The sequence below is a fragment of the Lepidochelys kempii genome, chromosome 10 (genome assembly GCF_965140285.1).
Source record: "Lepidochelys kempii isolate rLepKem1 chromosome 10, rLepKem1.hap1, whole genome shotgun sequence".
In the NCBI taxonomy this organism is placed as follows: domain Eukaryota; kingdom Metazoa; phylum Chordata; order Testudines; family Cheloniidae; genus Lepidochelys; species Lepidochelys kempii.
The window spans coordinates 16,359,346-16,385,656 of record NC_136389.1 but is presented as its reverse complement, the minus strand read 5'-3'; the positions used below and the strand labels follow the sequence as shown (position 1 = coordinate 16,385,656).

The following is a 26,311-nucleotide window of genomic DNA, read 5'->3' as shown; positions in this document are numbered from 1 at the left end:
CCAGCTCTATAAAGTCTTTCCACTTCAAAGCTGAGATGTTCAACACTACCTAGGGATTTTCATTAACAGAAATTGGGTGTCTAAATTTTTCAGGTAGCTCACAAAATCTCAGTCTAAGGGTACAAGGACTGACACCGACATCACTGACACTGCAGACGATAGAAGTGGCTCCTTGCAGCCAGGCAGGGTCTGGGTACAGTCTTGTCCTATGTCACTATTGGATCTAATGCAGGCCACAGTTTGAAGATGCCTATTCTGCCAGCTTCCTCTTTGTTCTCAAGCATTGTGTGTTTTGGATTTCTACAGTTCAGGTTGATTTTACATTAAACTTATTTATAAATGAAGTTAGTTACTTTAGCAATAAAAGGATTTTGAAGTTTCAAGCCATTAAAACTGACTCACCCAACATCTGCCATCTCAGGTTTCACACCCTACCTGGGGAAAGCTGAAATAAAAACTAAGCTGTTTTAATTGATTTAGGACCAAATTTTTTAAGGAAGTTAGGTGCCTAACGATGCAGAATTTTGACATGTAACTCCTACAGGTACCTATCTGCACCTTGAGGTGCCTAAACACCTTTTAAAATCTGGCCCTAGAAACTGGTTCCTGGTGGCCACAGATCATCTTAACTGCACAAGGCAAAATCTCACTTACAGTAGAACCTCATTTATCCAAACATCTGATTTGAAAGCCCTGATTTGCTGAAACTGGATTATGTTGTCCTGATATCATTTATGTGGGAAAGAATAGTTTGGATAATGAACTATATAGATTGTACTGATTAATATTCCTAATCATCTGGAATCTGATTGACATATAGGAAGACTATATATAGAGTTGTAAAAACAACAAGGCATCCTTGTGGCACATTAGAGACTAACAAATTTATTTGGGCATAAGCTTTTGTGGGCTAGAACCCACTTCATCAGATGCATGAAGTGGAAAATATAGGAGCAGGCATAAATTACATGAAAGGATGGGGGTTGCCTTACCAAGTTTGAGGTCCATCTAATGAGATAAATCAATTAACAGCAGGATACCAAGGGAGGAAAAATAACTTTTGAAGTGGTAATGAGTGGCCCATTACAGACAGTTGACAAGAAGGTGTGAGAAATAGTAGGGAGAAATTAGTATTGGGGAAATTAGGTTTAGGCTTTGTAATGACCCAACCACTCCCAGTCTTTATTCAGGCCTAATCTGATGGTATCCAGTTTGAGTTGTATAATACTAATTTTAATAAACCTGATACAATACCCCCAAAAATATGTAATTGTATCAAAAGGAAACTTTTGTTTCTAAGGTACATGGGACTTCTGGCTCTGACTGGTAGCTGCACTGTAATATAGTATATATAGTATAATATAGTAAAAACAGATTTGTCTGTTTTTCAGAGCCATGTTTTCATTGCTGGTTGAGACCAGAACTGCCACATCAGAATGCCTCAGAGGAGGATTATCTGAGCTTTGTTTGAAATGCTAGTTAAGTAGAGTTGGTTTTTTTTTCAAATATGAAAAATTGCAGTTTAAAGTATATTGTGTGCTAGGAAAAAAGCTAGTGGAGGATTGCACAGTTCAGAGGCTGGATAATGAGAGGCAGCAGCCTTTCACCTCCTAGGTCATTATTTAATGGTTCTAGAACTATATTAATCTTACTTCTTGAACATCTAATTTTGAGAGCAGCATTGGTGAAAAATATGACCTCTCAAATAAGGCAATTAAAAGTTCTCACTAACTTGGCACAATTCTTGACTATAATAAAAGGTGAACAAAAAGGCTAGCCATCTACTAAGCCAAGTTCAGGCATTTAGGATTTTGTATTTCATTGCAGCAATTAGCTGCTTCCCCAACACCAAATACAGATACAGCAGCTGCATACCTTCTGCTGCAAACGGTGTGTCTAACTCTTTTGAGAGAACACAGAGCTCAGAACTCTAATATTAGCAAGTAAGTAAAAGAATTAGTAGAACCTCAGTTAGGAACACCTGGAGAATGGAGGTTGTTCGTAACTCTGAATTAAACGTTATGGTTGTTCTTTCAAAAGAGGACAAATGAACATTGACCTCATACAGCTTTGAAACTTGATTATGCAGAAGAAAAATGCTGCTGTTAACCATCTTAATTTAAATGAAAAAGGCACAGAAATCGTTTCCTTACCTTGTCAAATCTTTTTTTAAACTTTCCCTTTTTTGTTAGTTTACCTTTAACACAGTACTACACAGTATTTGCCTTTTTTCCCCTCTTTTCTCTGCTGCTGTCTGATTTGTACTTCCGTTCCAAATGAGATGGGTGGTTAGATCAGTTCCGAACTCTGGTGCTCATTACGCTGAGGTTCTACTGTACTGACTTATCTAGTGTCTTTTGTTGTTGGTTTTTAAGTCTAAACAAACTCAATTAGCGATTGGGAATCTTAAGCAGTTTCTAGACATTTCAGGCCACCTTTGTAATCTTTATGTAATTGTTCATTACCTTCACTTTTGTACCTTCCGTGTTGGCAAGGTTTCATTATACAACCTTAATGGCAATTAATTTTTTCCATGGAGTAGCAAATGTTTTGTAACAGTAATGAAGTCTTTTGTAAGGCTATAGCTACACCACACAGCATTTAGCTTTTAGCAAAGCGTCTGCTGTTTAAATTTTGGCAGAGTAAAGGGGGTTGTGTACATTTTGGGGTGCGAATATTGGTAAAGTTAAAACTAGCAAGCTGCTTTTATATATATTAACGATGTGAAAGTGTCGCCCTTAACGTGTAATAAACAAACAGGGAGGCGCTCGGCTTCTAAATTGCTTTGGGATCCTTCGGGACAAAAGGCACTGTATAATAGATTATCATTCTGTCTACCTCTTCATTTTTGGTTCGTGTTCAAATAAGGGTTTTTATTGAATGGTTTGGGGAGCAAATTAAAACGGGTTAGAACAAGAGAAAAAGCTGTGAACGGGAAAAAGCAGCCCAGCCGCCGCTGAGTAGCCCGAGGTCCCCCGCTCCGAGGAACAGCGGAGGGCCCCGGTGCAGGTCACGGACACGGCGAGCCGGGCAGGGCTCCCTGCGAGGGAGCCGGCGCCAGCCCCCGGCCCGCCAGGCTGCAGCAGAGCGCCCTGGCTCCCGCCATCTCCGGGAGGCCGCCGCCTCCCTGCCCTCCTGGGCGAGCCCCGCGTCCGTGCCCTCCCCGGGGGGCGCCCAGTGCAGCGGAGCCGCCCGCCGCAGCAGCAGGTCAAGGGGCCGGCGGAGGCTGCCAGGGGATCCCCTGGGAGAGACCCATTGGCGCCAACTCCCTCCCTCCTCCGCCAGCCCCTCGCCCCTCCGTTCCCCTCCCCACTCAGCCTCCCGTCTCCACCCTCCTCCGCCGTCCAGCCCACGTCCCGCCCTCGCCCCACGCTCCTTTCCGAGGCGCCCCCGCCAGAGGGGCCGGTCAGCCGGGGCTGGCACTGGGGCCCTCAGCGCGGGAGGGAAGCCAGGGCGTTGGAAGTTCCTCGGCTGGCGACGGCGACCCGGTGCTACTGGGCTCCTCTGGTGGGGGAGGTGGGGAAAGTTCGTAGCGACGCGTTGAGGGGTGAGGGAGCGTCTTCACATGCGGGAACATGCCCAGGTTTGGGGCACCTGTCTCCGGTTGTGTTCAGGCTGGGATTCTGGCTAAAGTCCAGTTGGGTAACCGTATTCGGCCGTCCTTAATGATAATTAATAATCATCCCCTCTCAGATCAGTCAGATAAGCAAGGTGTTTCTTCAGCTTCATCCCCACCCTGCTGGGTGGTGCGGCCATGCACTGTTTAGATGCCGCTGTGTTCCCGGCTGGGTCCTGTAGTGATCCCTCTATATAGTAGCTGCCGCTGGTAATAGTTTGCAAAGATTGCTGAACCGTTTGGATGAGTGATTCTCAAGTAGGGGTAGGTGTACCACTGCGGGCTTGCAGCGGAGGTCTTCTGGGGGTCCATCAGCACATCTAGATGTTTGCCTAGTTTTACAAGCTACATAAAAAGCACTAGCAAAGTCAGTACAAACTAAAATTTCATACTGACAGTGACTTGTTTACACTGCTCTATATACTGTACACTGAAATGTAAGTGCAATATTTGTATTCCAGTTGATTTAGTTTATAATTATATGGTAAAAATGAGAAAGTAAGCAATTTTTCAGTAATGTGCTGTGACACTTGTATTTTTATGTTTGACTTCGGAAGCAAGTAGTTTTTAAGTGTTAAAGGACTAGTCTGGAAAGATTCAGAGCCGCTGGTTTGGAGAATTTGGATGAAAGGTGTTATCATTGTGTTTCTGTATCAGTAATCATGCCTGTGAGTATTGAGAATAGCTATCTGAGGTAACACTGACCTAACACAAAGCAATTAGGCTTCAGTAGGGCACTGAGTCAAATAATACTGTGATAAAAAGTCAGGAATTTCTCTACACTGCCATTTGGAATAAAAAGGGCAAATAAAGACAATGGCAGGTCCCTGTAACAAAATCATGAAAAGGAAGCATTCTAGATCTGAAGACAAAACACATTCTGCAGCTTTCTTGCATGTCATCCCTTGGAAGGCGGGAATGGCATAGCCATAAAATAAAAAAACTGCTTACAATTTAAGATGAACTCTTTTTGACTGATTTTTGTTTGATAGTTTCAGTGTTTAGCAGAACACTACAAAACTGTCATTAAATAAGGCCATTTAATGGCAGTGTTTTCTCATGCAACTGTTAGTTGTCCAGTTCAGTTCAGCCTCCTTATAGGTTTACTGCACATGCTTTAATTAAAACAAAATCATACACATCAGATCAAGTTAGTTTGAACGACTAAATCAGGATTGAGAAAGGTGGTGGAATGATTTGTTAAACTGTGCAGTGTAATTCTAAACCTTACTGCCAAATTAATAGGGCAAATGCAGAAACTAACACAAGAAAGTTCATTGTCTGGGAAATTGGATACGTTTGAATGAGACAGGTGCCCTGTAGAACTCCGAATGGAATAGCTGAAAGGGAAGTGCACAGAGCTTTTTAGTCTGTGCAGAATGAACAGGACTCATGAGACTGCAACTTCTCAAAACCAAATGTTTAAAATCTTTCATCATCCAAAAGTTTGGTTCATTGTTAATTTTATAATCCGTGTTACAGAGTTAATAGAGGCATTTGTAGAAGGCAACTGGAAACTTGTTATGGTAACAGAATATTATAAATCTTTGCACATACACACTATGTAAAGAAATGAAAATGTAGAAGCATGCAATTTAGTAAAGAGATAAACATCTAATTTCAGAATCCGAATACCATTTGCAACAGTGAATTTAACGCAGAAGAAAAGACAATGTGTCCAAATTCTGTTATAATAAAAATGGACAGGGTGTTTGAATGTGCATGCAGCTAAAATGTCACCCTATAGCACTAACCAGAAACAAGGCAGGCAAACCCACACAATGATCTCTCGCAAAGTTAGGTGCCGGATGGTCCAGTGTGCATGATCATCTGTATTATTACTTTTAAAATAATGAACGGATCTTTATTTTAAGATTCAATCTATAGGAGAGGGCACCATTTAATATCTCAAACAGAGTTATGTTTTTCATTCATTCTTTTCTTTTAGCTATTGGGAAGCTCAAGTTAGTGCTTGGGCTAGGTGCCAGATTGAGAGTCCTGGAGAAGAAAATCCTCTGATTCTCCAGAGAACAGGCTTCCCCACATTGCTCAATGAATATGTTCCTACTTTGATCTGGAGGTACTATGTGTGTAGGCGAGAGGATAGTTCAGTCACTGTTCCCTTTCACTCCTTGGTCTTGGTGTTGAGATTGCTGATGAGGGTGCTAATTGTTGTGATGTGGATAAATGTCCCTTGGGAACTGGACTAAGATCAGCAAACCAATTTCACATAGGATGATTTTTGGGTCACTATCAGTCTTGGCTGCATTAGGAACCAGTGCTATAGCAGGGAAAGTCTATTTTCCATTACCTGGCCCCTGAGCCACTTGGTCTTTCAAATAATCTTTGTGGCATGGAGCCCTGTGCCTTAGGGATAGTGTACGCATAGCAAAGTATGTACATTTTGCTCAGTGTATCCCAACTGGTGGTGAATAAATGGGTTCCCACCCTTCCCCCACAAGGGGTCCTGGCCCGTGCCTAGGGCTCCTAGGCACTAGCATAATACAAATCATCATCATTATCCAGAGACTCAGAATCAGTGTGTGACAGTGAAGTTGCATGTTTCCATTTGCATAGACACCATTTCCAGAAGCTTGTTACCTAACTTACCTGTCAAGCAGAGCCCTGTGGTAGCTAAGATGTTCCTCTAGTTATGATGCAAGCTAACCCTCCTGCTAGAAGACTGATGACATTGGATGTCTGAGGAAAGGAAAGCACCTGCCTCCTCATACTTGCAGCAACGGTCTCCCTGTGATCCGTGAACCGTGCCCTGCCCTGCCTGGAGCATCTCTTACTGGAATGGGATCAGCAAGTGCTGTGAAGGGCTTCCATACTGGGGGATTGTGTGAATACAAAGATCCTGTGGGGATATTGGAGTAACCATCAGGACAGTCCAACTTTCTAATGCTAGCAACAGGCTTAGGCTCTTTTTATACAATTTTATTGCTCATTTTGTTCTAGGGAAGTGTTATAGGACTGATACATTCTCATTTTTATTTGGGAGCCTAATTACATCAATATGCCTCTCTTTACTTTTCCATAGCTTTAAAAAGAATAAATAAAATAAAAATATTACATAATTTCAAAGAAAGATGCATATTTCCTTTTTACTAAACTGGGTTAATCCTTTAGCTGGAATATTGTTTATAATGTATACCACAGAGAGTAAAATTAAAAGAACTGCCGAATACAAGGGAAGTAAGACGGACTGTGCACACATCAAGTTTGGGGGATATTATTATTATTTTTATTTTATTTATTATTATGCTGTAGAGAAGTCTAAACTAAAATCCGTGGTCCAAACAGTCCTGAATCTCAGAGAAGTTATGATCTCAATCTGAATTTTGCATCGCAGAGCCATCTTTAATTTATAGCTGAATCTTTAGGATAAATATTGTCTTTTGACATTGTCTTTTTATTTTCTTTTGCAATCCAAATATCTTCTGACTCTAATAAACAGTAGAAGAAATGTCCAAAAATCTGAAGATATGTTTCTTATTGATATTAATGAATCATGCAGGGACTACAAGTGGTCAGAAGTCTGATAAAGGTAAGATCAGAAATCTTGTGTAGAGGAAAGAGTGTTTTGTGTATTGAAAATGCTATATGTAGTAAAATAGATTAAGTACAATTGAGAAATATGGGGTCTGTTTCTCGGCTGGCATAACTCATGAGTTATACTAGCTGAGAATTTGGCCAAATAAATAAATAAATAAATAAAAGTTTTGTTTAAAAGCAAAGACCTTTCATTAAGCAACTTTTATTAGCACTATACATCCACTGTAGGTACATTTGATCAAAGCAGCTTTTCTTTAAATTAGCTTACTTATGATGCATTTATTTTATGTTTATACTTTCTTATTTTAAAAGGCTGTTGAATCAAATTTTAGTAATTGGATAATCTCTTACAGATTTGCCTCCATTATTACAAAAAGCTGCGGTGAGTATTTTTATTTTATCCATCTTCCAAAATTCTGTAATATAATCTAAAAATGTTTGTGTTATTACATGTATTTGTTGTTTATGCCCTTTAGGAGGAAGTAATAGCAGGAAAATATCTGCATGGTAATGTATAGAACTGTCCCTACCTATGTGTTGAAAACATTTTCAAATATCATGCAACATATTAATTCTTTTTGCTTTATTTTCTTGTTTAGCTTTCCTTGATATACTCCATTTTCAGGGGTAATGTATGACATCCTGTACTGTAGATAGTATATGTGTATGCACTAGAATAGAACATTATGGAAAAAAAGTGTAATCAAAGGATATATATTTAGTGTTCACGAACATTAACGTATTATGTACAGAAAATACACTATTAGCTCTGTGACCTGCATTATTACAGGCTCTGCATACAGAATTCTAAACCACCAAATCATTGAATAGGTGCATCTAGTTGTTATGATTCAGAACTACAATTAAAATTGTTAATTCCTCTTAACAAGTATAAAACAATTTCTCATGCCAAAACAGAAATATACATGGAATGAGGCTGGGAATAAATACATGCTACATTACTGTATTTCAAAACCTTTTTGGTAGTTATCTTTGTTCTTTTTTTTCCACTGTAATCATGGGTTTAAGTGTAAATCTGTTTTGGCAAAAAGATTAACTAAATCCTTGCATCACTGTCTTATTGGTAATAGTACTTGTTTGTCGTATTTATTTTCTCTTGTAAGCAAAAGTAGTTTATTATTTTACCTGTATTTTACTTTTTTTTTTCTGCTGTAGCACTAATGTATGGACAACAGATATGCCTAAAAAAATCATGGCATATTTCCATGCTCAGAATGTTATATTTACTATTAGCAGCCTACAGGTTAGTACCCTTTTAAGAGCCCAAACTTTCTTACTAAAGAGAGAGGGAGAAAATATTAAGAAAACTAGCGTCTGTTGTCTAAGTTGAAACCTTAAATTATAGAGTTGACCAATAAGTCTGCATAATACTGCAGGTCAGTATTAAATTGAGGATAGAGTACTTTGCTTTATAGCCTTCAGAAGTTTGCAAAGAACTAAGACACAAATAATAAAGAAAAGGGTCCTTTTGCTCCTCTTTTGGAGGCAAGGCAGGGCCTGAATGTTTGCACTGTGGGCTTGCATGCGCTGTTTGGTATGGTAACTGCTAGCCAAGTAACTTAGCCACACCATGTTTCTCCATAAAACAGATGATTTCCCTACCCATACTTCAGGCCTGGCTGTGCTTTGCATTACTTCTACGGAATGTGGGATGCTAGATTTCCTACAAAACTCTCTCTCCTTTCAAGACTTCACCGAACTCTGTTTTGTTTAGAAAAAAAAACAAAACTTCTTGTGGCAGCATAAGTAGTGCAGGAAGTTCACACCATTCGTTATCCACAGTCATTACAAATGATGGTGGCCAAGTTCAGACTTGGAGCAATGTCATCAGCATCAGTGGAGCTGCACCATTTACACCAGATCTGCATTTGGCCCCCCTGTATAATAAAAAACATCTAATGTCCAATTTGCATTCTTAACCTTCTCAAAAAGCCCATGGCCATTCAGAAGCACATGAATCAGTGTCCCATGACTCCATTTCATCATCATAGCTCTTCCAAAACTATAGAGAGTTACATTAAGGTTTTGCTTTTAATTTTATTTTTTTAGGCTTTCATGGAGAGCTATGATATGAGTTTGAAGTAGTCTTAGATGACTGTGAAAAGTCACAGGCATAAGGGTTATTGATTTTAAGTAGATATAAAAGGATATGAATTAAAGTAGAAATAAAAGTTACAAAAAAGATTTAATGCGTAAGGTAATCATCAGTGTAGGGAGCATTTAGAGATCCTGAGCTGATGTCAATAGAGCTATGTAGATCTACATCAGATGAAGTTCTGGTTAAAGTTGTATCTGGAGTTAGGCCTTCAGCTGATTATATTGATATCAAATATTTAGGAATCTATTCTAGGAATTATTAGTAAATCAATTGGCTAACTGTGAAGCAGTTTGTACATATTGGGTATGAAGGATACAGTATTTTAAGGATTTATATTGCACACAGAGCCAGCTGTATTCCAGTAACAGGTACAGGAAAAATGGCTTTAGTAATATTCAGTCATAATATATCATTAGCAACTGAAAAGATAATCATGTCACTCATATTGCTCTGTTTATAAGGAAGGCTTCTCCCATCTGTTTCTAATTATTTTAAAATCAGTTTATACTGATTAGCTTCATTAACACTTCCAAGCAGTGTAGTCAGCCTTAGAGATTGCAAATACCTTCTGCTCCAGGAAGTCTAAGCATGGTAAAATGTATTTTGTTTGAAATGCGGATCGTTTTCCACCCTAAGCAAAGAAAACAACAAAAAAATTACAACTTCAAACTAGTTTTGAAATAGTCTTGTTGGAATTCAGTGTAGTATTAATTCTTACTCCAGTCCAGGGAAGAGTAAAGGTGAGATGCCAGTGCTAATCACACTTATAATGGTTTCTCTTAATGTTATCTGTTCCCTCTGAGTTCCAAAACACATAGGACTTTGTACACTAATGGTGGGGTGTGATGTGCCTCATTGACTGAGGACCTGGCATGTACTTTCCCTCCCATCCAGTTGCATGTTTCTTTTGGTTTTGCATTATTATTATTAATAGTGCTCAGTATTCTTAATCTTCAAAATGATTTAAGGGATTAATCATCTCAGCCCACTGTAAAGTAGATAAGTATTATTATTGCCTTTTTTTTACAAATGGAGAAACTGAGGCGTAGATGTAAAATGACTTACACACTGGCACAGAGGGAGTCATCGTCGGACCCAGGGTTAGAATTTGTGAGTTCCTATCCTTTCAGCCTGGAGCGTTTAAATAGAGAGTTTCCGGGAGTAAAAGATTAAGGGAGGGGGTGTGGGGGTGTGTATATGTATATTATTATTCCCCTCCTGTCTGCAGATGTCTATAAAAAACTACCTGGAGAACCTTTTATACCAGCCCAAACAGCTGCTGTCAGATTTTCAACAGATTAATCATCAGCAGTTTCAAACTGCAGTGAAATATCTCTTCAGGAGCAAAAAGAACCATTTTGTAAGTCACTTTGCACTCACTGTGTGAAAAGTAAGAGCTGCCTTTTGATGTTTAAATAGAAATGGAAAGAAGGCCAGACTGTGGGGGTTTTTGTGAATGTTTCACGCTGTAACACAGCAGACATGGATTAGATTCCCAGGTGTGGTGTTTGACATCCCTTGTTGATTGGGTGTGGGAATATGAGAACAGTGCACTAAACAATTGTGTAGGGGACAGAGCACTCTCTTCTACCAATATAGGACCTGATACTGTAATTTGATCCATGCAAGAGACCCTTACGCCCACACAGAGTCTTGTTGAAATCAGTGGGGTTTCACATGGGCATTTGGGGTCCACCCACATGTATCATTTTGCAGGACTAGGGCCATTACATGGTGTTTATGGATAGGGAAGAGAGGGTCTTCCGTGATGGGAGGAAAGGCCTGCAACATAGGAGGACATGGACATGGGGGAGAGCAAACCAGGAGAAATGGAGGATACTCCCCTGGAGACATGTGATGAGTGCCCGAATAATACAAGAGTAATAGTAATAGAATGAAATTTAATAGTGAGAAGTGTAAGGTCATGCATTTAGGGATTAATAACAAGAATTTTAGTTATAAGCTAGGGACACATCAATTAGAAGTAACGGAGGAGGAAAAGGACCTTGGAGTATTGGTTGATCATAGGATGACTATGAGCTGCCAATGTGATATGGCCGTGAAAAAAGCTAATGCGGTCTTGGGATGCATCAGGAGAGGTATTTCCAGTAGGGATAAGGAGGTTTTAGTACCGTTCTACAAGGCACTGGTGAGACCTCACCTGGAATACTGTGTGCAGTTCTGGTCTCCCATGTTCAAGAAGAATGAATTCAAACTGGAACAAGTACAGAAAAGGGCTACTAGGATGATCCGAGGAATGGAAAACTTGTCTTATGAAAGGAGACTCAAGGAGCTTGGCTTGTTTAGCCTAACTAAAAGAAGGGTGAGGGGAGATATGATTGCTCTCTATAAATATATCAGAGGGATAAATACAGGAGAGGGAGAGGAATTATTTAAGCTCAGTACCAATGTGGACACAAGAACAAATGGATATAAACTGGCCACCAGGAAATTTAGACTAGAAATTAGATGAAGGTTTTTAAGCATCAGAGGAGTGAAGTTTTGGAATAGCCTTCCAAGGGAAGCAGTGGGGGCAAAAGATCTATCTGGCTTTAAGATTAAACTCGATAAGTTTATGGAGGAGATGGTATGATGGGATAACATGATTTTGGTAATTAAATATTCATGGTAAATAGGCCCAATGGCCTGTGATGGGATATTAGATGGGGTGGGATCCCAGTTATCCAGGAAAGAATTTTCTGTAGTATTTGGCTGATGAACCTTGCCCATATGCTCAGGGTTTAGCTGATCACCATATTTGGGGTCCGGAAGGAATTTTCCTCCAGGGCAGATTGGAAGAGGCCCTCAAGGTTTTTCGCCTTCCTCTGTAGCATGTGGCACGGGTCACTTGCTGGAGGATTCTCTGCTCCTTGAAGTCTTTAAACTATGATTTGAGGACTTCAATAGCACAGACATAGGTGTGAGTTTTTTTGCAGGAGTGGGTGGGTGAGATTCTGTGGCCTGCGTTGTGCAGGAGGTCAGACTAGATGATCATAATGGTCCCTTCTGACCTAAATATCTATGAATCTATAAGACATCAGTGTATTGTAGAGTCTGTTTTATTCAGACAGAGACAGTTGCGATTCAGATTGCATTGTCAGAGCGCACAGGTAAGTGCCTAGAACACTTTGGGAGCTATGTAAATAATACTAATCAGAGCTGCAAATGGCATTTTCTCACATGGTGTTCCCAGGCACCTCCAGGACTGATCGTGGTGCCAAATCACCATCCCTCGAACTGGTACTGAAACATCAGGCCTGAAAGTGCTGCCTCTGAACCACAGACATTTAATCTGGAAAATGGCCCTATTAGTTCTAGTCCATCCCTCTATCAATATATTTTTAAGTGTTTGTCCAGTCTTCTGAAGGACGTATGTTTGGATAGACATTGCAAGAAATGTGGCATGTGGAAAAGATCCATTCTGGGGGGCAGGAAGGGTAAGGTGATTATCTATCTGCATACATACATACTTTATGCACCGGTTGCCACAAATCTTCACATTTTCCCTCATATCCGGGCAAATACTCCGTAATCTCCAGCCATTAGTAGCCTTTTTCTGCTTTTCACTTTGCTTGAGATATTCAAGCTGATTTTTGGCCCATAGGAGAAAAGAATAATCTCCAGTTATGCAATCAGCCACAGTATTTTATTGCTGCTCTATTTCGAAATAGTGGAATATTGTATCAATGCTTCTTTTTCTCAGGCCTCAAATTAAAATATATATTAAATTAATGATGAAAGTAAATATATTCTCTTAACTCTTGGATACCTGCAGGAATTGGGAAATATTGTTATTGATCTGGACAGGATTAGGGAGAGAATTTTCCAAAGCCCAGGAGGAAATAGGACTTTGTTCCTTGTTACATTGGAGAAATGCTTTCCAGCTTTGAGCTCTATGGAATGTGTGGATATACTAAGCCAAGTTCTGCGGGTGTCGTCAGTGAGCTATCTCCAACCTGATGTCATTAGAAGCCTCCCTAAAGATCTTCCACAAGACACTTTCAGAAACTTGTAAGCCATTTATTTCCCAATGAAAACAATCATTTCTATTGTCTTCTGATTAAATATACTTTTTTTAAAAAAGAGTTTGATATAGGGACTCTATACTGGCATCAAGATACAATTTTCTATTTAGTTTTCATTCATTCTGATGCTATAAATGCATGTATGCTAATCTATACCATTAAAAGAAATTCCACTTATCAGTTAATTTGCATGTGCCATTTTATCATTTAGATCAGCAGTATTCAAGGACCTCTATGACAAGACAACGGCAAATGCACAAAGTACTGTGTATGACTGGATGAAGCAGATTCTGCAAAAATCCTGTATCACCAATGGTATGTTGAACATTAAAAGGAGGACTTGCTTATCTCTCTAAAAACATGGCCAGGAAAGGGTTAATCTTTCCTAGTGAACTTTTTTCCTCATTATGAATAGTGCTGTGTTAAGGGTAGCCCTCTTAAATACTGTACATCTCTCCAGCATACAGTAAACATATGTCCTTTGCTAGAACTGCACTGCAGATAAAATTATAAAATATGCTTATTCTTAAAGGTGAACTCCACCCTTGTGCAGAGGGCCATACACAAGGACTGTGTGCCCCTTTGGTCCTGTTTCTAAGGCTTATATGGGATTTAAGTGGTGTATTATCCTAGTACAGGCTCTCTGCACAGAGGTGAAGTTCACTGTGGTACCCTGTTTACACTAGGAAAATAGGTGATCTTTGAAAATGTTAGCTACCATGTTTTTAAACACAACAGGAGGCTATGAGGGTTCTACCACTGGGGCACTGGCTCATTCAGAGAAATTACAAAATTAAAAGCAAAGTAAAATAAATGTACCTCCTTCCCAATTTTATATGCCTTTCGCAGCTGTTTATCTCCTGTGGATGAGGTGCTTATTCCAGGGCCCAACAGTACAGCACACGTTCCACTAGGGGGCACCAAAGCAACAGCAACAAGACATCAGGAAGGCGCTTACACTTCATTAACCACATTAGCAGCCCTTTAGTAGTAATAGTTCGGGTGACCAGATGTCCCGATTTTAAAGGGACAGTCCTGATTTTTGGGTCTTTTTCTTATATAGGCTCCTATTTCCCCCCAGCCCTGTCCCAATTTTTCACATTTGCTGTCTGGTCACCCGAGTAATAGTAGCAATTTGCTCTTCCAGGGTTTGATCCTCTTCCCATTGAAATCAATGGCAAAATGCCCAGTGACTTCAGTGGAGTAGGATCAAGCTCCTGTGCAATCTTCCATCTAAAGATATCAGAGTAATCTGTAAATATTGACAATGAATGAGCCTCAGACACCCCTGAGAAATAGGTAGGTATTAACACCAGGGGTGAAAGTACCTTAAAGGACTTACTGGTATGCAAGGCGGCTGGGCTCCTGGGGAAGGTGGGGTGGTGGCTCTGGGCCCTCGGAAGGGGCAGAGCCTTGGGCGGAAGGGGCGGGGCTGGGGCCAGACTCACCCAGCCAGCCCTTCAGCGCTGCCCAGCCTGCGCTGCTCAGGGCTCTCTCGGCTGCCATGGTAGCGGCAGTGGTGGCTGGGAGAAATTTAAAGGGCCCAAGGCTCCGGCCGCTGCCAGGAGCCCTGGGCCCTTTTAAACCGCCAGGCCCTGGGGTAACTGCCCCCCCCCGCCCATCAGTTGGTGGCCCTGCCAGTACAGTGCTAATAGCACTGCCATGGCAGCGCTTTAACGTCAGCTGTGTACCAGCCTGTACCGGCGGCCTCTTTCTTACCGGCATACCGTACTGGCTTACTTTCACCTCTGATTAGCACCATTTTACAGATTGAGAAACAGAGGTATATTACTTGCCCACAGCAAGTCTGAGCCAGAGTTGTAAAGAGTCTAGATCTTCTGACTTCCAGATTTGTGCGTTAAATACAAACACATCCTCCCTTAATTAACAAGTGACTATACAGCCAAGAAGTAACTGAAAGTTACAGTGCCCCACCTAAGAGTTCTAGCATTGGCAAATGGTCTTGGTTGTCATGGTCTCTTGCTTGCTCCCATGACCATTATGGATTAGGAACAGTATGAAGACAACAGGAAGCAGGGAGCTTTCACACCCATCTGCAGTATCCCCTCCTTCCACTGCAACTCAGCAATGCAAGGATCTTGAAACATACCACATATCTATGTTATGTAGTAGGCTGCCTTCCCGACATTTTTGCTAGTTTTTGTTACAGATATTTCCTCATTTGTATATTTGTTGTGCCTGTGGAAAAGCAGAGAGCTATTTCATAACAGCATGTCTTCCTGCCCAATTGTGCCAAGGTCATAGGATCAACATGAGATGACGCGTTGTTTTAATGTTTCAAAAACGTCTCTCTAGACTAGAGATTTGTTTCTAAGTAACTCAGCTAATTCTCATTTCTTTCCTATTAAAAATACCAACCTCTCAAAAGATGAAAAACTCTGGTGGCTTTTACAAAAACAGGTGCTGATGTGTTTTATATTTTCTGCCTGCTTTTTAAAGAACAAAAAAAGGTTCCAGGGACCCTAAACTCCAGTGTTGCCAAAAGCAAGTTTCCTCTTCTATTAAACGGTGCAGTCAGGATCTTAACATTGTGAAAATTCCTTCCCCCTCTCTTTCCTCTTCTCTCTCTCCCTTTCTGTCTCTTAATGTGCTTGGTCGTGGGAGATAGTATAGTTTAATGATGAAAGCAAGTGACTGGACACAAGGACTTTTGGAGTCTATTCTGAACTCTTTCACCATGTCAGCCATCATAAGGCAGTCACTTAAGAGCTGTGTTTTCAAAAATGCCCACTAATTTTGGATGCCTCAGTTTGAGAAACCTGTGGCCTGATTTTTCAGAGATTTTGAAAACTTCCTCAAGTGTATTCATTACTATTAATAGAAATCAACTAGGGTTGTGGGTGATCAGTATCTCTGCAGATCAGGCCCCAGAAGTGTCAAGCTGAGCATGCAAATATTGAGACACCCAAAATTCATAGCCACTTTTAGAAAATTTAAGCCTTAGCTACTCTGTGCCTCAGTTTTTCCAGTTGTTAAATGGGGATAATTATTTCCCAGGGCTGTGGTGATTGTTTATTTGTAAAACATTTTGAGGTCCTTGGATTATGCTATATAAATGCAAATGATTGTTCTTCTTATAATACAGTATTGTATTTCTTCAGCCTTTATCCTAATTTATGGCTGTACTAAATATTTTTTACTTTCTCTGAGGTTAATATCAGTTCAGTTAACAATGAGAGTGTTCTGTATAGTCATAGTGTATAATCAGTCGTTTAAAGGAACCTTGTCAGGTTAATAATATACAGCTATAAAGTGCTTTACCTATGTTACCAAATAACACATCTGATTATGAAACTGAATTTCAGAAAAACTGCTACTTCAGACTACTTTTTACTTTTCCATTTTGTTCAGTTTAGACAGTACAGACAGATGAGTCATTTTCACTTTCTGATTCTCATTATTAGCACGAAGTTGCAATAGATGGGTGCACAAACCTTAGTGGAAAGTTTTAAAAGCAAACAAAGCTGATTTATTGACATTTAAAATATTAATGAATATACTTCTATTATAGTGTTTGTAAAATGTTGGTTATAACTCATCTCCTCTCCACCATTTATGGATTTAAACTATCTGACATTGTCCATTTTTAAAAGCAGGACCTAGTAGTGTTATGATTTTAGAGATCCTTTGATTATCCAGCAATGAAGATGTATAGAGTATAATGTTTGTGTAATCACAATGACATTCTTTACATTTGAATGAGTATTTTTGTATAAAACAGAGTTAAATGATTCATCCTCCTGGGTCAGTGCAGAAAATCTATGGATTTTGGGAAGATATATGGTCCATCTTCCATTAGAAGAAATTATGAAAATTAGTCTGAATGAGGTAAGTAGAAAAATGTGTTTGGATGTATCAGTTATCCAATGATGTGATGCACAGCTAGAATGATCACAAGCACAAACTTAAAAATGAAAGATTAATGTGTATTAAAATTACTTAGTTGCAAACTAAATCCGAATGTTCAGTTGATCATTTGTTAATGAACCACTCCACTGCCTCTTTTAAAATTGAAAAATGTACAACATTCATAAGTACTTAATAAGATGCGTATTCTTGTCGTTGTCTCTTTCCCACAATCTATCTGCATCAAAACTTCCATGAGCTGCACCGGGAGCTCTTCAGATGAGGCAGGATCAGGCCCATGTTAGATTTCAAATTATTTAGGTGTGATACAGAACTACTGGTCTTTGCCTTCTTAAACTTTGTATTATCCAAATTGCTCTTTGTGCCATCTGTGTAATCTGAATGGAGGCAGATGATTGTTTATAGTATCCAACATGTATATTAATGTCTTTAGTTTGTATAGATTCCTGATAATATGCTTTTGTTTGTACTAATTAGATGAGACTATTCATAAGCTATGATAATGCAACAAAGCAGCTGGATACAGTGTATGACATCACACCAGAACTTGCGCAAGCTTTTCTAGAAAGAATAAACTCATCGGGATTTGATCTGAGAAACACTTCAACTATCTACAGGCAAGCAAGACTTACTTTCATTTTTAGCTGTCTTTGAAAATGCTTTTCTGGAGCAAAGTGGAGCGAAGGGAAGGGAGAGACTGGATGCCGCATGGGATTGTTAGAACATCATAGTCTTTTGCTTCTAGGTTGCTGGTTGAAAACTGCCACTGGTTAGTAATAACCAAGAGTTGTTGCCCTCTGATGAATTTTTGAAGGTGCTTCTAAAATAACCTGATGGTCTTACTCCAGCTTCCTTGTGGACAGGTGTCCATGTTATTAGTAGCACCCAAGAATCAGGGTTCCATTGTGCTAGGCATCATATAGACAAATAACATAAGATATTCCCTGCCTGAGAGAGTCTGCAACCTATATGTCAGGAATAATTTCACAGGTGGATAAAAAAGTGTGTGTGTGTGGTGGTGGGGGGGGGTAGGTTATGAGGATGAAGTTACAATAAAACAAATTAGTTTTTACCAGAAAAGACGACTCAGCTAGCCACCTGCCTAACCATTGCCTGATGATATCAATCTGTAGGCATTATGGCAGAATAGACTTTGAGGAGGGAATCACACGACACTAGCCACCACCACCACAAGTGTCATTAATTGATACCTACATTACCAGTTGCAGCAGAGAGGCCAAGGAGGAAATAGGTTAAAAGAATGCTCTAGCCTCCCCACTTTAGTGAGCCCTCAGAGGCATAGGTGCTGACTCTGTGGGTGCTCCAAAAAAATAGTGGGTGCTCAGCACCCACCGGCAGCCCTGCAGACCAGCTTCTCCCCCACGCCCCCTAGCACCTCCTGCCTGCCTTGGATTAGCGGCATACAGGAGGTGCAGGGGAGGAGTGAGGGTGGGGCGCACTTGGGGGAGGGGGTAGTGGAGAGGTGGAGCAGGGGTTGAGCACACCACAGCAACTCATAAAGACAGCCTGTGCCCTCAGTATAGCAGTGAGTCACATTTGCATGCCTTGTTGACCATCTTGTGGCTGTTTTGTTGATAAACAGAGGACCTCCATCTTCAGGGCTGTCAAACCAGCACTAAACTCACTTTAACAATAATAGCAATACGAAAGAAAACGAACCTTTCCCTTGAATACTCAGTGTGAACCACCTGCAAGAACATTTTGTTCCTTTACATTTATATTACATTTTGTCACATAAATGATCCTAGTTAGTCCCAAAACACCACTATCTGGCATTGTTTGCAGCACCCTGAGGCATTTCCTTGGACTTTTCAAACTTATAAAGAATAGGCTTTATGGCTCCAATTCTTTTCTCCTTACACCAGTGGGGCTCTATTCACTTCAGTGGAGTTATCCTGAATTACACTGGTGGTAAGTGAGAGGAGAACCAGGCCCACCATGTATATTTCTGTGTCAAGAATGAGGAAAAGAAACCTCACAAATAGTTTTACTACCCATACAAGGTGCCAACTTCTTACAAACTGGAGGAATGTCACGCTCCAAAGTCCTTAATATATTCCATTTTTACAACACCCTTATTTTATTTTACACATTTTAACTCTATTAATAATTTAAAATGCTCTTTTAAGAAGTAGCATTATTTATTGCTGCTAATCCCAAGGGAGATTAGGAGCCTTTGGTGGCTATGCAGTAATGCATCAGATGGTAACTGTTATACAAATGCAGTTATAGATACTTTGTCGATTTTCCTGTTAATCTGATGATGATGTCCCATGACTTCTGTTGGGCCACTAAAACAGTGGGTTGTTACATTGCTAAACAATTTGCTGTTGAGGGACTATTTTCCTAACCAGTGTGGACAGCTTTTTTTCCTTCTATATTATGAAACTCTGCTATAAACTTAATCAGAAGGGTGCTGAGTGAAATAGTCTGTAGGGAAGCTTTGTAAAACAGTTAAGAAAAATATCCCTCTTTATCACAGTTACAGAAAACATACCACATCCCTGCTTGTAGTAACTGTGTTTGAACTTTATTGTGTTCTTAACATAGTTTCAGTTGCCAGGTCGACTAAGACAGAAGGATATTAGGCATGTAATCCTCAGCCATACACACAATTGTGTGCTCTGCCCATGCTAGGAAACAAAGGCACGTTTGACATAGCATGTCAAATATCCTCCGCCTTCCCCGCCTCTGAAAATGGTTGTCTTGTGAGGGTAAATAGTACAACAGAGCATTGTAAATGGCTACAGTCATTCTGTTGGGTATCAACTGGATTTTCTTACAACTGCTGTTGAACAAATCTACGTCCAGTGGGGCAGCCACATAACTCTGGCTGTGTGGTGGATAGGGAGCTATGCTAGATGTGAAACATGGTAGATTTTTATTTATTTAGATTTAAAATTATAAAATAAAACCTATCCAAGACTCTAGATGCCCAGCACATTAATTAATTATACAATACAGTGAAATCCCAGCAGCATTAAATTAATAATTCCAACAGGAACTCAGCCTATCAGACACCTACAGAGACTCCTATTCACCCCTTCATCCTTTCTAAAGTGGGGATTATACCCAAAATCCTTCCAAAGGGAGCAGATTCCAAAACTGGAGTCCTTCAACTGAGAGAATCCTGCTACAACGTATTGAGTCATTAACCTAAGTTCTGACAGCAAGTGTTTCCCAACTGATTTTAACAGAGTACAAGAGAGTGTAGGTCTCAGACCATTCAGAGCTATAAAGATTGTAATTCAAGGTGTTGGTGACAACTAGAAGTGATCAGGAAGCTAGTTAAAGACTTTGAGCACAGGAGCTGGATTCATGTATTTGCAGTTAGCTAACTCATTTCTGGTCTCCCATACAGGTTAGGCTTGTTGGTTTGTTTTTATGATAATATGGAACAAATGGATGCCATTGTGGCACAGGTTTTACTTCATCAAATGATGAAATGCAATCAACTGAGAGGCTTCCAGGCTGATGTTTATAAGGTGCGTATTTGTTCACTCTTGCATGAACTATCCCAGCTAATATGTTTCCCACCCTCCCCTAGCTAGGATAAATTTCATCTTTAGAATCCAACAAGAAAAGAGTGACAAATCACTGACCTCCAAGAAATACATAGAAAAGTACTTGAATAAGTAATGCAAAAGATAAAAGCCCACTGACGCTTTTAACAGCATTTAGTCCTCTTAGCCTGTTTCCTCACTCTTCATATTTATTTGCCATTTGTGGGTCTACTTCAGGATTTTTGTGAAGTGGCTTCTTGCTAAATGCTTGCTTCTGGTGCTGATGGTTAGTCAAACAACCCCTGATAATGTTTAGGTAACAATGGAAATTAACTGTTGGCAAGCTTCCCTGCTCTTAAATACAATTCATGCTCTGCATCTGCCTTTTCTTGGTGTAGCTCAAAGCTCAACTCCTAGACATTGCCATGCAAAACCAGACCTTGAATGATACCCTTGGGTCTCTGTCAGACGCGGTGATTGGATTGACTTCAAGTCAGCTGGACTCTTTGTCACCTGAAGCCGTGCATAATGCTATTTCAACATTAAACCAAGTCTCTGGATGGGCAAAAAGCCAAATTATGATTTTATCCAGCAAATACCTCACTTACGAAAAGGTACATTTGGGTTTTTCTGATACAACTTTATCACATTTGATAAAAACGAAGTGCAGCAACCTTTTTTTCAACTGCAACTGTTGATTTTGAAAAGTTTGGAATCCAGAGTTTTACTCTGTAATTTATTTTCAGTGCAAGATTTCTGTAATTCTGTCATTGACAGAGCTGATCAGAAAATTCTGTTTAAACAGTGTTTTAACACACAATAGGAAAATATAGTGCCTAAGATACCACTTGATATAGGAAGAATGTGCATTTTTAGTACACAATTTTACTTTCAGTTCTGAGTTGCTGCCACAATTAGCTGAACTTTAAGAAATGTTAAAACTATTACTGGAGGCTCTCCATTCCAAAGAGTAGGATGTTGAAAGATGAATTTTAGCCAAGAAACGTATATTGCACATCTAATATGAATGGTTCTGAAATTTTACTTTAAAGATTTCTGCTATATGTGGATTTGTAAACTCCCCCTTTTGTTTCCTCTGCTCTCTGGATAGGTTTTATCATTTTATAATATTAGTCAAATGGGTTCTTTGGTGACTGGAATTAGTACTCCATCATTCTACAACATGAATCCAAAGGAGCTCTCTCAAGTTATTAGAGGCACCTTATCCCAGTATGCTTCTGATTTATCACCTGCACAACAACAAGGTATCCTCACTAAGGTAATAATAAATTCTTAATCCCCCTCTCCATGTACACCAAAGCACAATGACCTTGTATGCAGAACATGATTTTTTCTAAATACTGTCAATTACATGTGGATTTTGGCTTAATTGTTGGCTGAAATAATTACCTCCTATTTGTATTCTGTTTTCCTCTCAAACACCAAACACACTTAAAAAGTTATGTACTTTACTCTCTGTCATTCAGTACATGTTAATTTTGAGTAATGAAGTAACTCTTTACCTGCAGTCTCTTAAGGCATATTACATTGAATTGAAAGAATTTAGTCAAATCCTATGAATCTGGAAATAAGCTCTAAGTCCCATGTCTTTTTTCCTCTTTATTAGATGCTTGCATCTAGAGAGCTTTCTTCAGCAGTCACAGATATACAAGGAGCATTTTTTAAAGAAGTATGTCTTTCTGATTTATGGAAGGAAACCGGTTTTAACTCTTCAATAGTAAAAGAAAAGGAATTACGAAAGAGCCAGGTATTGAGTAGTTATCGTATTTCCATTTCAGCTGTGATTGATGCCTTTATAAATACAAAAAACAGATTTCCTCTAAAACACAGTGAAACACTTCAAAGGCAATTTTTTTAATTTTTAAAGGGGCTCCTCTCTTGATTAGGATCCCAGGCCACGTTTCCCCAATACCAAAAAAGTTGTCATTACTGTTGTTTTCCCTTCCTACTCCATTTTCAGAGGTGTGTTCTGATGCTTACTGGAGAATGGGAAGAGAGTAGAGATGGAAAAGCATATATTCAGAATGAGATTGGAGAATATGGGTAGAAGGAAAGAATCAATCCAAATATGCTTTGAGGACACTCACAACCAAAGGTCTCACTGACCTGGTCAGCATTATAAGGAATTTTTATATAAGGATAAACTGTTCTTTAATATAATAGGCACACAGCTTGTCAAGATTCTGCCACATATTTCTTCTTTCTGCACGTTGTGTAATTGCCACTTGCATTTGAAATCAATCCTGTGGTCTATACATAGAGGTATCATGATCACTGTCGTTTAACCTACATGCCATCACTTAAGTCAGTGATAATGACTATTCCTGTGAATAGGGGTTGCAGGGCTGGGGCCTCACAATCATGTTTAATGCCTTTAAAATTCATAAGAAAGATACTACAGTATTTCATTGAGCTATCATACAAATTACCCAGGATGCACTGTCATGTATTTTTAATTTCAGGCCTTGTTTCTGTATGAATTATTGTCTAAGAAAACAACAGCTCCTGCTGACCTCTTAAGGTATGGATACTAGTCTCACTGTTTCACACCCAGGTTAAATGCATTTGAAGCCTCATTTTATCATCAGGTGGCAATGAAGCAAACAGTCTTCTATAACTCTCAAAATATTTTACTTTATATAACACCTTTCATCTCATGGGACCCCAAGCCCCTTCATCTTTCTCATAAAGAGGAGCCCTTAAGCTCAAAACATATATGAAAAGACCCCCAAAGATCTTGATCAACACTTTTTAGTTTAGGCTCCGCTCTGCTTTCCGATGGCTTTAATGATTCGTTATCAGAGAAGGCCATGAAGAGGCAGGAGGTGGGGAGGGGAGATGAAATGAAGAGGACACAAAGAGGCGGGGGGGAGCGGGAGGTAAAATTAAGAGGAGAGCACAAGGAGGTGGGGAGGAATGAAGAGGGGTCCAGAAGAGGTTCTTTCTTGGGATTTGGTCTGTAGAGTGAAAGAGATGAAGATCCTCTGCCCTGAAGCATGCTAACAAATTCATGAGATCATGCAATGTTCTCTCTATCAGTATAGGGCAGTTGGTGAAAGGAGTAACGTGCCAGCAGATTGAGCGTATGAACACCGACTCTTTTCTAAATAATTTCAGATTCTTTGAAAAGAATCTCCAGTTGCTTTCTCCATATCAGGTAAAATTGGAATCATAATAGTGTGTGTATATTTTTCTATATACATAATCTAATACACAAACTGTAGGGTGATCAGGGCAGGGTGAATTCATAATTTTTTTTCAGGGAATTTCAAATCTTCTGTGTGAACTGTCCATTAACAGATTCAAATTTCACTATTTCATTTGCTGTTCAAGAATTAATTGCAGAATAATTTCTGCAGTTCATTCTTGATTTGGAGCTAATTCATGAATAATCTATTTAAAACTCATACAAACCCTGATATGCACCCAAGCATGGGCCTTTTCATCTCTGGCACACAGGAAGAGGAAGCTACAAACAACTTTGCAGAAATTGTGTACATGAAAAAACTCTCTGAGGATAAGCATAATCCTACATATGCTCATTTTTAAAATGTAATAAACACCATATCTGCATTCTTCCTCAGAATTCATAAGTGCCTAAGATTCTAAATATTTTGTTTTCAGGTTAACTGTTTGGCTTGGAAATTTTGGAAAACCTCCAACACATCTATCCCTCCCTTCCTCTTATCAGTGCTTCCGTAAGTTCTTCTTGTAGTATGCATGGCAGTATGTTCCATTTAATCCTCAACAGCTTTTTTTACTTAACCATTTAGTGCCAGAAAAGTGTATGACTCAAGCAAATGATAGTTTTATACGTAAGTCCTGATTCCAGCCAAATCAGTATCAACCAAAAGTTGTTACCATTTGATGTGTGTTAAGGGATTTGTGTGAAACAAGTCAATTTTAATCCCTGGTTCCATTCACTTCATGAGAACCATAACACTTGGAATTTATTGGTACATGGAGGACTGTTATAAAGACTAAATTGCCTTCTCACCCTTTTGAAGCGGTCTCTCTCCAGGCAGGACTGAGGCACATTGACAGGGTATTGTGTGGACAGCTTGCACTCTACCTGCTCTATGGATGAACAGAGGACTTAATTCTCTAGGCCTTTCAGTTCATCACCTTTCATAGTTGCTAAATTCACTTACATTTGTTTGTTTATTTTTTGTTTAAAGATACAGACATTTTGTGATGCCTAACTTACCAAGTAGAGCTGTTGGGGGGTGGCGGAGTTTAGTATGCCTCATGGAAAAATTTGAAAAACGAATTTTTTAATTTCATTTGAAATTTTCAGTGAAATGGAATTTTGTGACAAATTTAAAAAAAAAAGATTTTTTAATTTTTCAAAACATTTCTGTTTGTCCTGCTGGGAAAACTCTCTCTCTCTCTCTGGGGGGCGGGGGAAGAGCAGGGTGAAAAAATCAGTGGTCCATTTCTCCCTTCCTTCCTCCCACCCATGAAATGTGTAATGAAGAACTAAAATTTCTGACTTAAATGTAAGTCATTCCTTTTGATTGAAAGAGGGCTTTCTATCAGGGGAAAAAAACTTTTGATGGAAATGTTTGAATAAACTCTGGTACCAGGAATGTCTGACAGAGACCCCCTTATGCTGCATCTTCTTCTATTCCATCAGAAACAGCTGGTATACTCTGATGCTCTTGGCTTCAAAGGACTGCTCATTCAGAGAACAGAAACATTTGGAGAGCATGGCTGGTATAGCTTTGGGATTGGATTCAATTCTAAAAGGCTGTCTGCCACTCAGATGGAAAACCACATAACTTTGGTTTCATTTGGCAGCCCTTCTTAGACCATTGTAAAAGAGTGACATGTTCCAAAAATTCTTATCAGTAATCCACCCACTGCATCTTGACTCATTAGAGAGATGAGAAATGCTCGCCTCTATTGTACGTTTTTGAAGCTATATTTACTTTATAGTCCTCTAAAAGGTGCCAGCTGGAGGATTTATTGTTTTTGTGTTAACAGTTTACAGGAGTATTTCCGCCCCCCCATAAAATATTCTGTTCACTTAGCTGTGTTGGCCATGCCTGCATTGGTAGTGCTGTCAAGCTCTGCTACATACTTGCATTTTATTTTATAAAATAAATTAAAAACTACCTTTGAGGAGTTCACTTGCAAAGGGTGACTTTGGAATGTATTCTGACTTTATCACAATGGTCGTTATGTAGTAAAGCTTCTTAGTGAGCCCAGTTGTCTAGATAGCACAGCACATTGCCATATGGGAAATCAAAACTGGATGATGTTTGGTCCTTTGCTCCAGCATAGGGAGAGACTGGGAGCACAGCAGATTAGTGGTTCTCAAACTTGTCTCTGTGGCCTGTCAGTGGTCAGCAATTTGAGTCTCTAGCGGTGTCACGCACTACTCCTGACAGGGTGATTGTGGTAGGCTTGCATTGCTCTCCAGCAATCCCTCTGCCAACCCAGGAGTCTTTTCAGAGCCTGCACCCATTCTTTTACACTATATAATGAGTAACCAGTAAAGAGAGCTGCCAGTGTGGAAACCTTCTATAACCTTTATGTTCATGCATTTGTCTTACCC

At 39.6% G+C, this 26,311-nt stretch overlaps 1 protein-coding gene across 1 annotated transcript in view; it reads left to right on the top strand.

Moving 5' to 3' along the window:
• Positions 1 to 7,084: 7,084 nt before the first annotated feature.
• OTOA (otoancorin) overlaps positions 7,085 to 26,311 on the top strand; it is a 54,162-nt gene continuing 34,935 nt past the window's right edge. The window contains exons 1-17 of the mRNA XM_073362180.1: positions 7,085 to 7,166; positions 7,528 to 7,556; positions 7,651 to 7,681; positions 7,774 to 7,801; positions 8,351 to 8,438; positions 10,522 to 10,653; positions 13,069 to 13,304; positions 13,530 to 13,633; positions 17,061 to 17,167; positions 17,684 to 17,823; positions 20,589 to 20,712; positions 21,129 to 21,344; positions 21,842 to 22,009; positions 22,358 to 22,498; positions 23,214 to 23,272; positions 23,791 to 23,908; positions 24,376 to 24,449. Of these exons, the coding sequence (XP_073218281.1) occupies positions 7,085 to 7,166; positions 7,528 to 7,556; positions 7,651 to 7,681; positions 7,774 to 7,801; positions 8,351 to 8,438; positions 10,522 to 10,653; positions 13,069 to 13,304; positions 13,530 to 13,633; positions 17,061 to 17,167; positions 17,684 to 17,823; positions 20,589 to 20,712; positions 21,129 to 21,344; positions 21,842 to 22,009; positions 22,358 to 22,498; positions 23,214 to 23,272; positions 23,791 to 23,908; positions 24,376 to 24,449 (1,877 nt within the window). The remainder of the gene's footprint in view (positions 7,167 to 7,527; positions 7,557 to 7,650; positions 7,682 to 7,773; positions 7,802 to 8,350; positions 8,439 to 10,521; positions 10,654 to 13,068; positions 13,305 to 13,529; positions 13,634 to 17,060; positions 17,168 to 17,683; positions 17,824 to 20,588; positions 20,713 to 21,128; positions 21,345 to 21,841; positions 22,010 to 22,357; positions 22,499 to 23,213; positions 23,273 to 23,790; positions 23,909 to 24,375; positions 24,450 to 26,311) is intronic.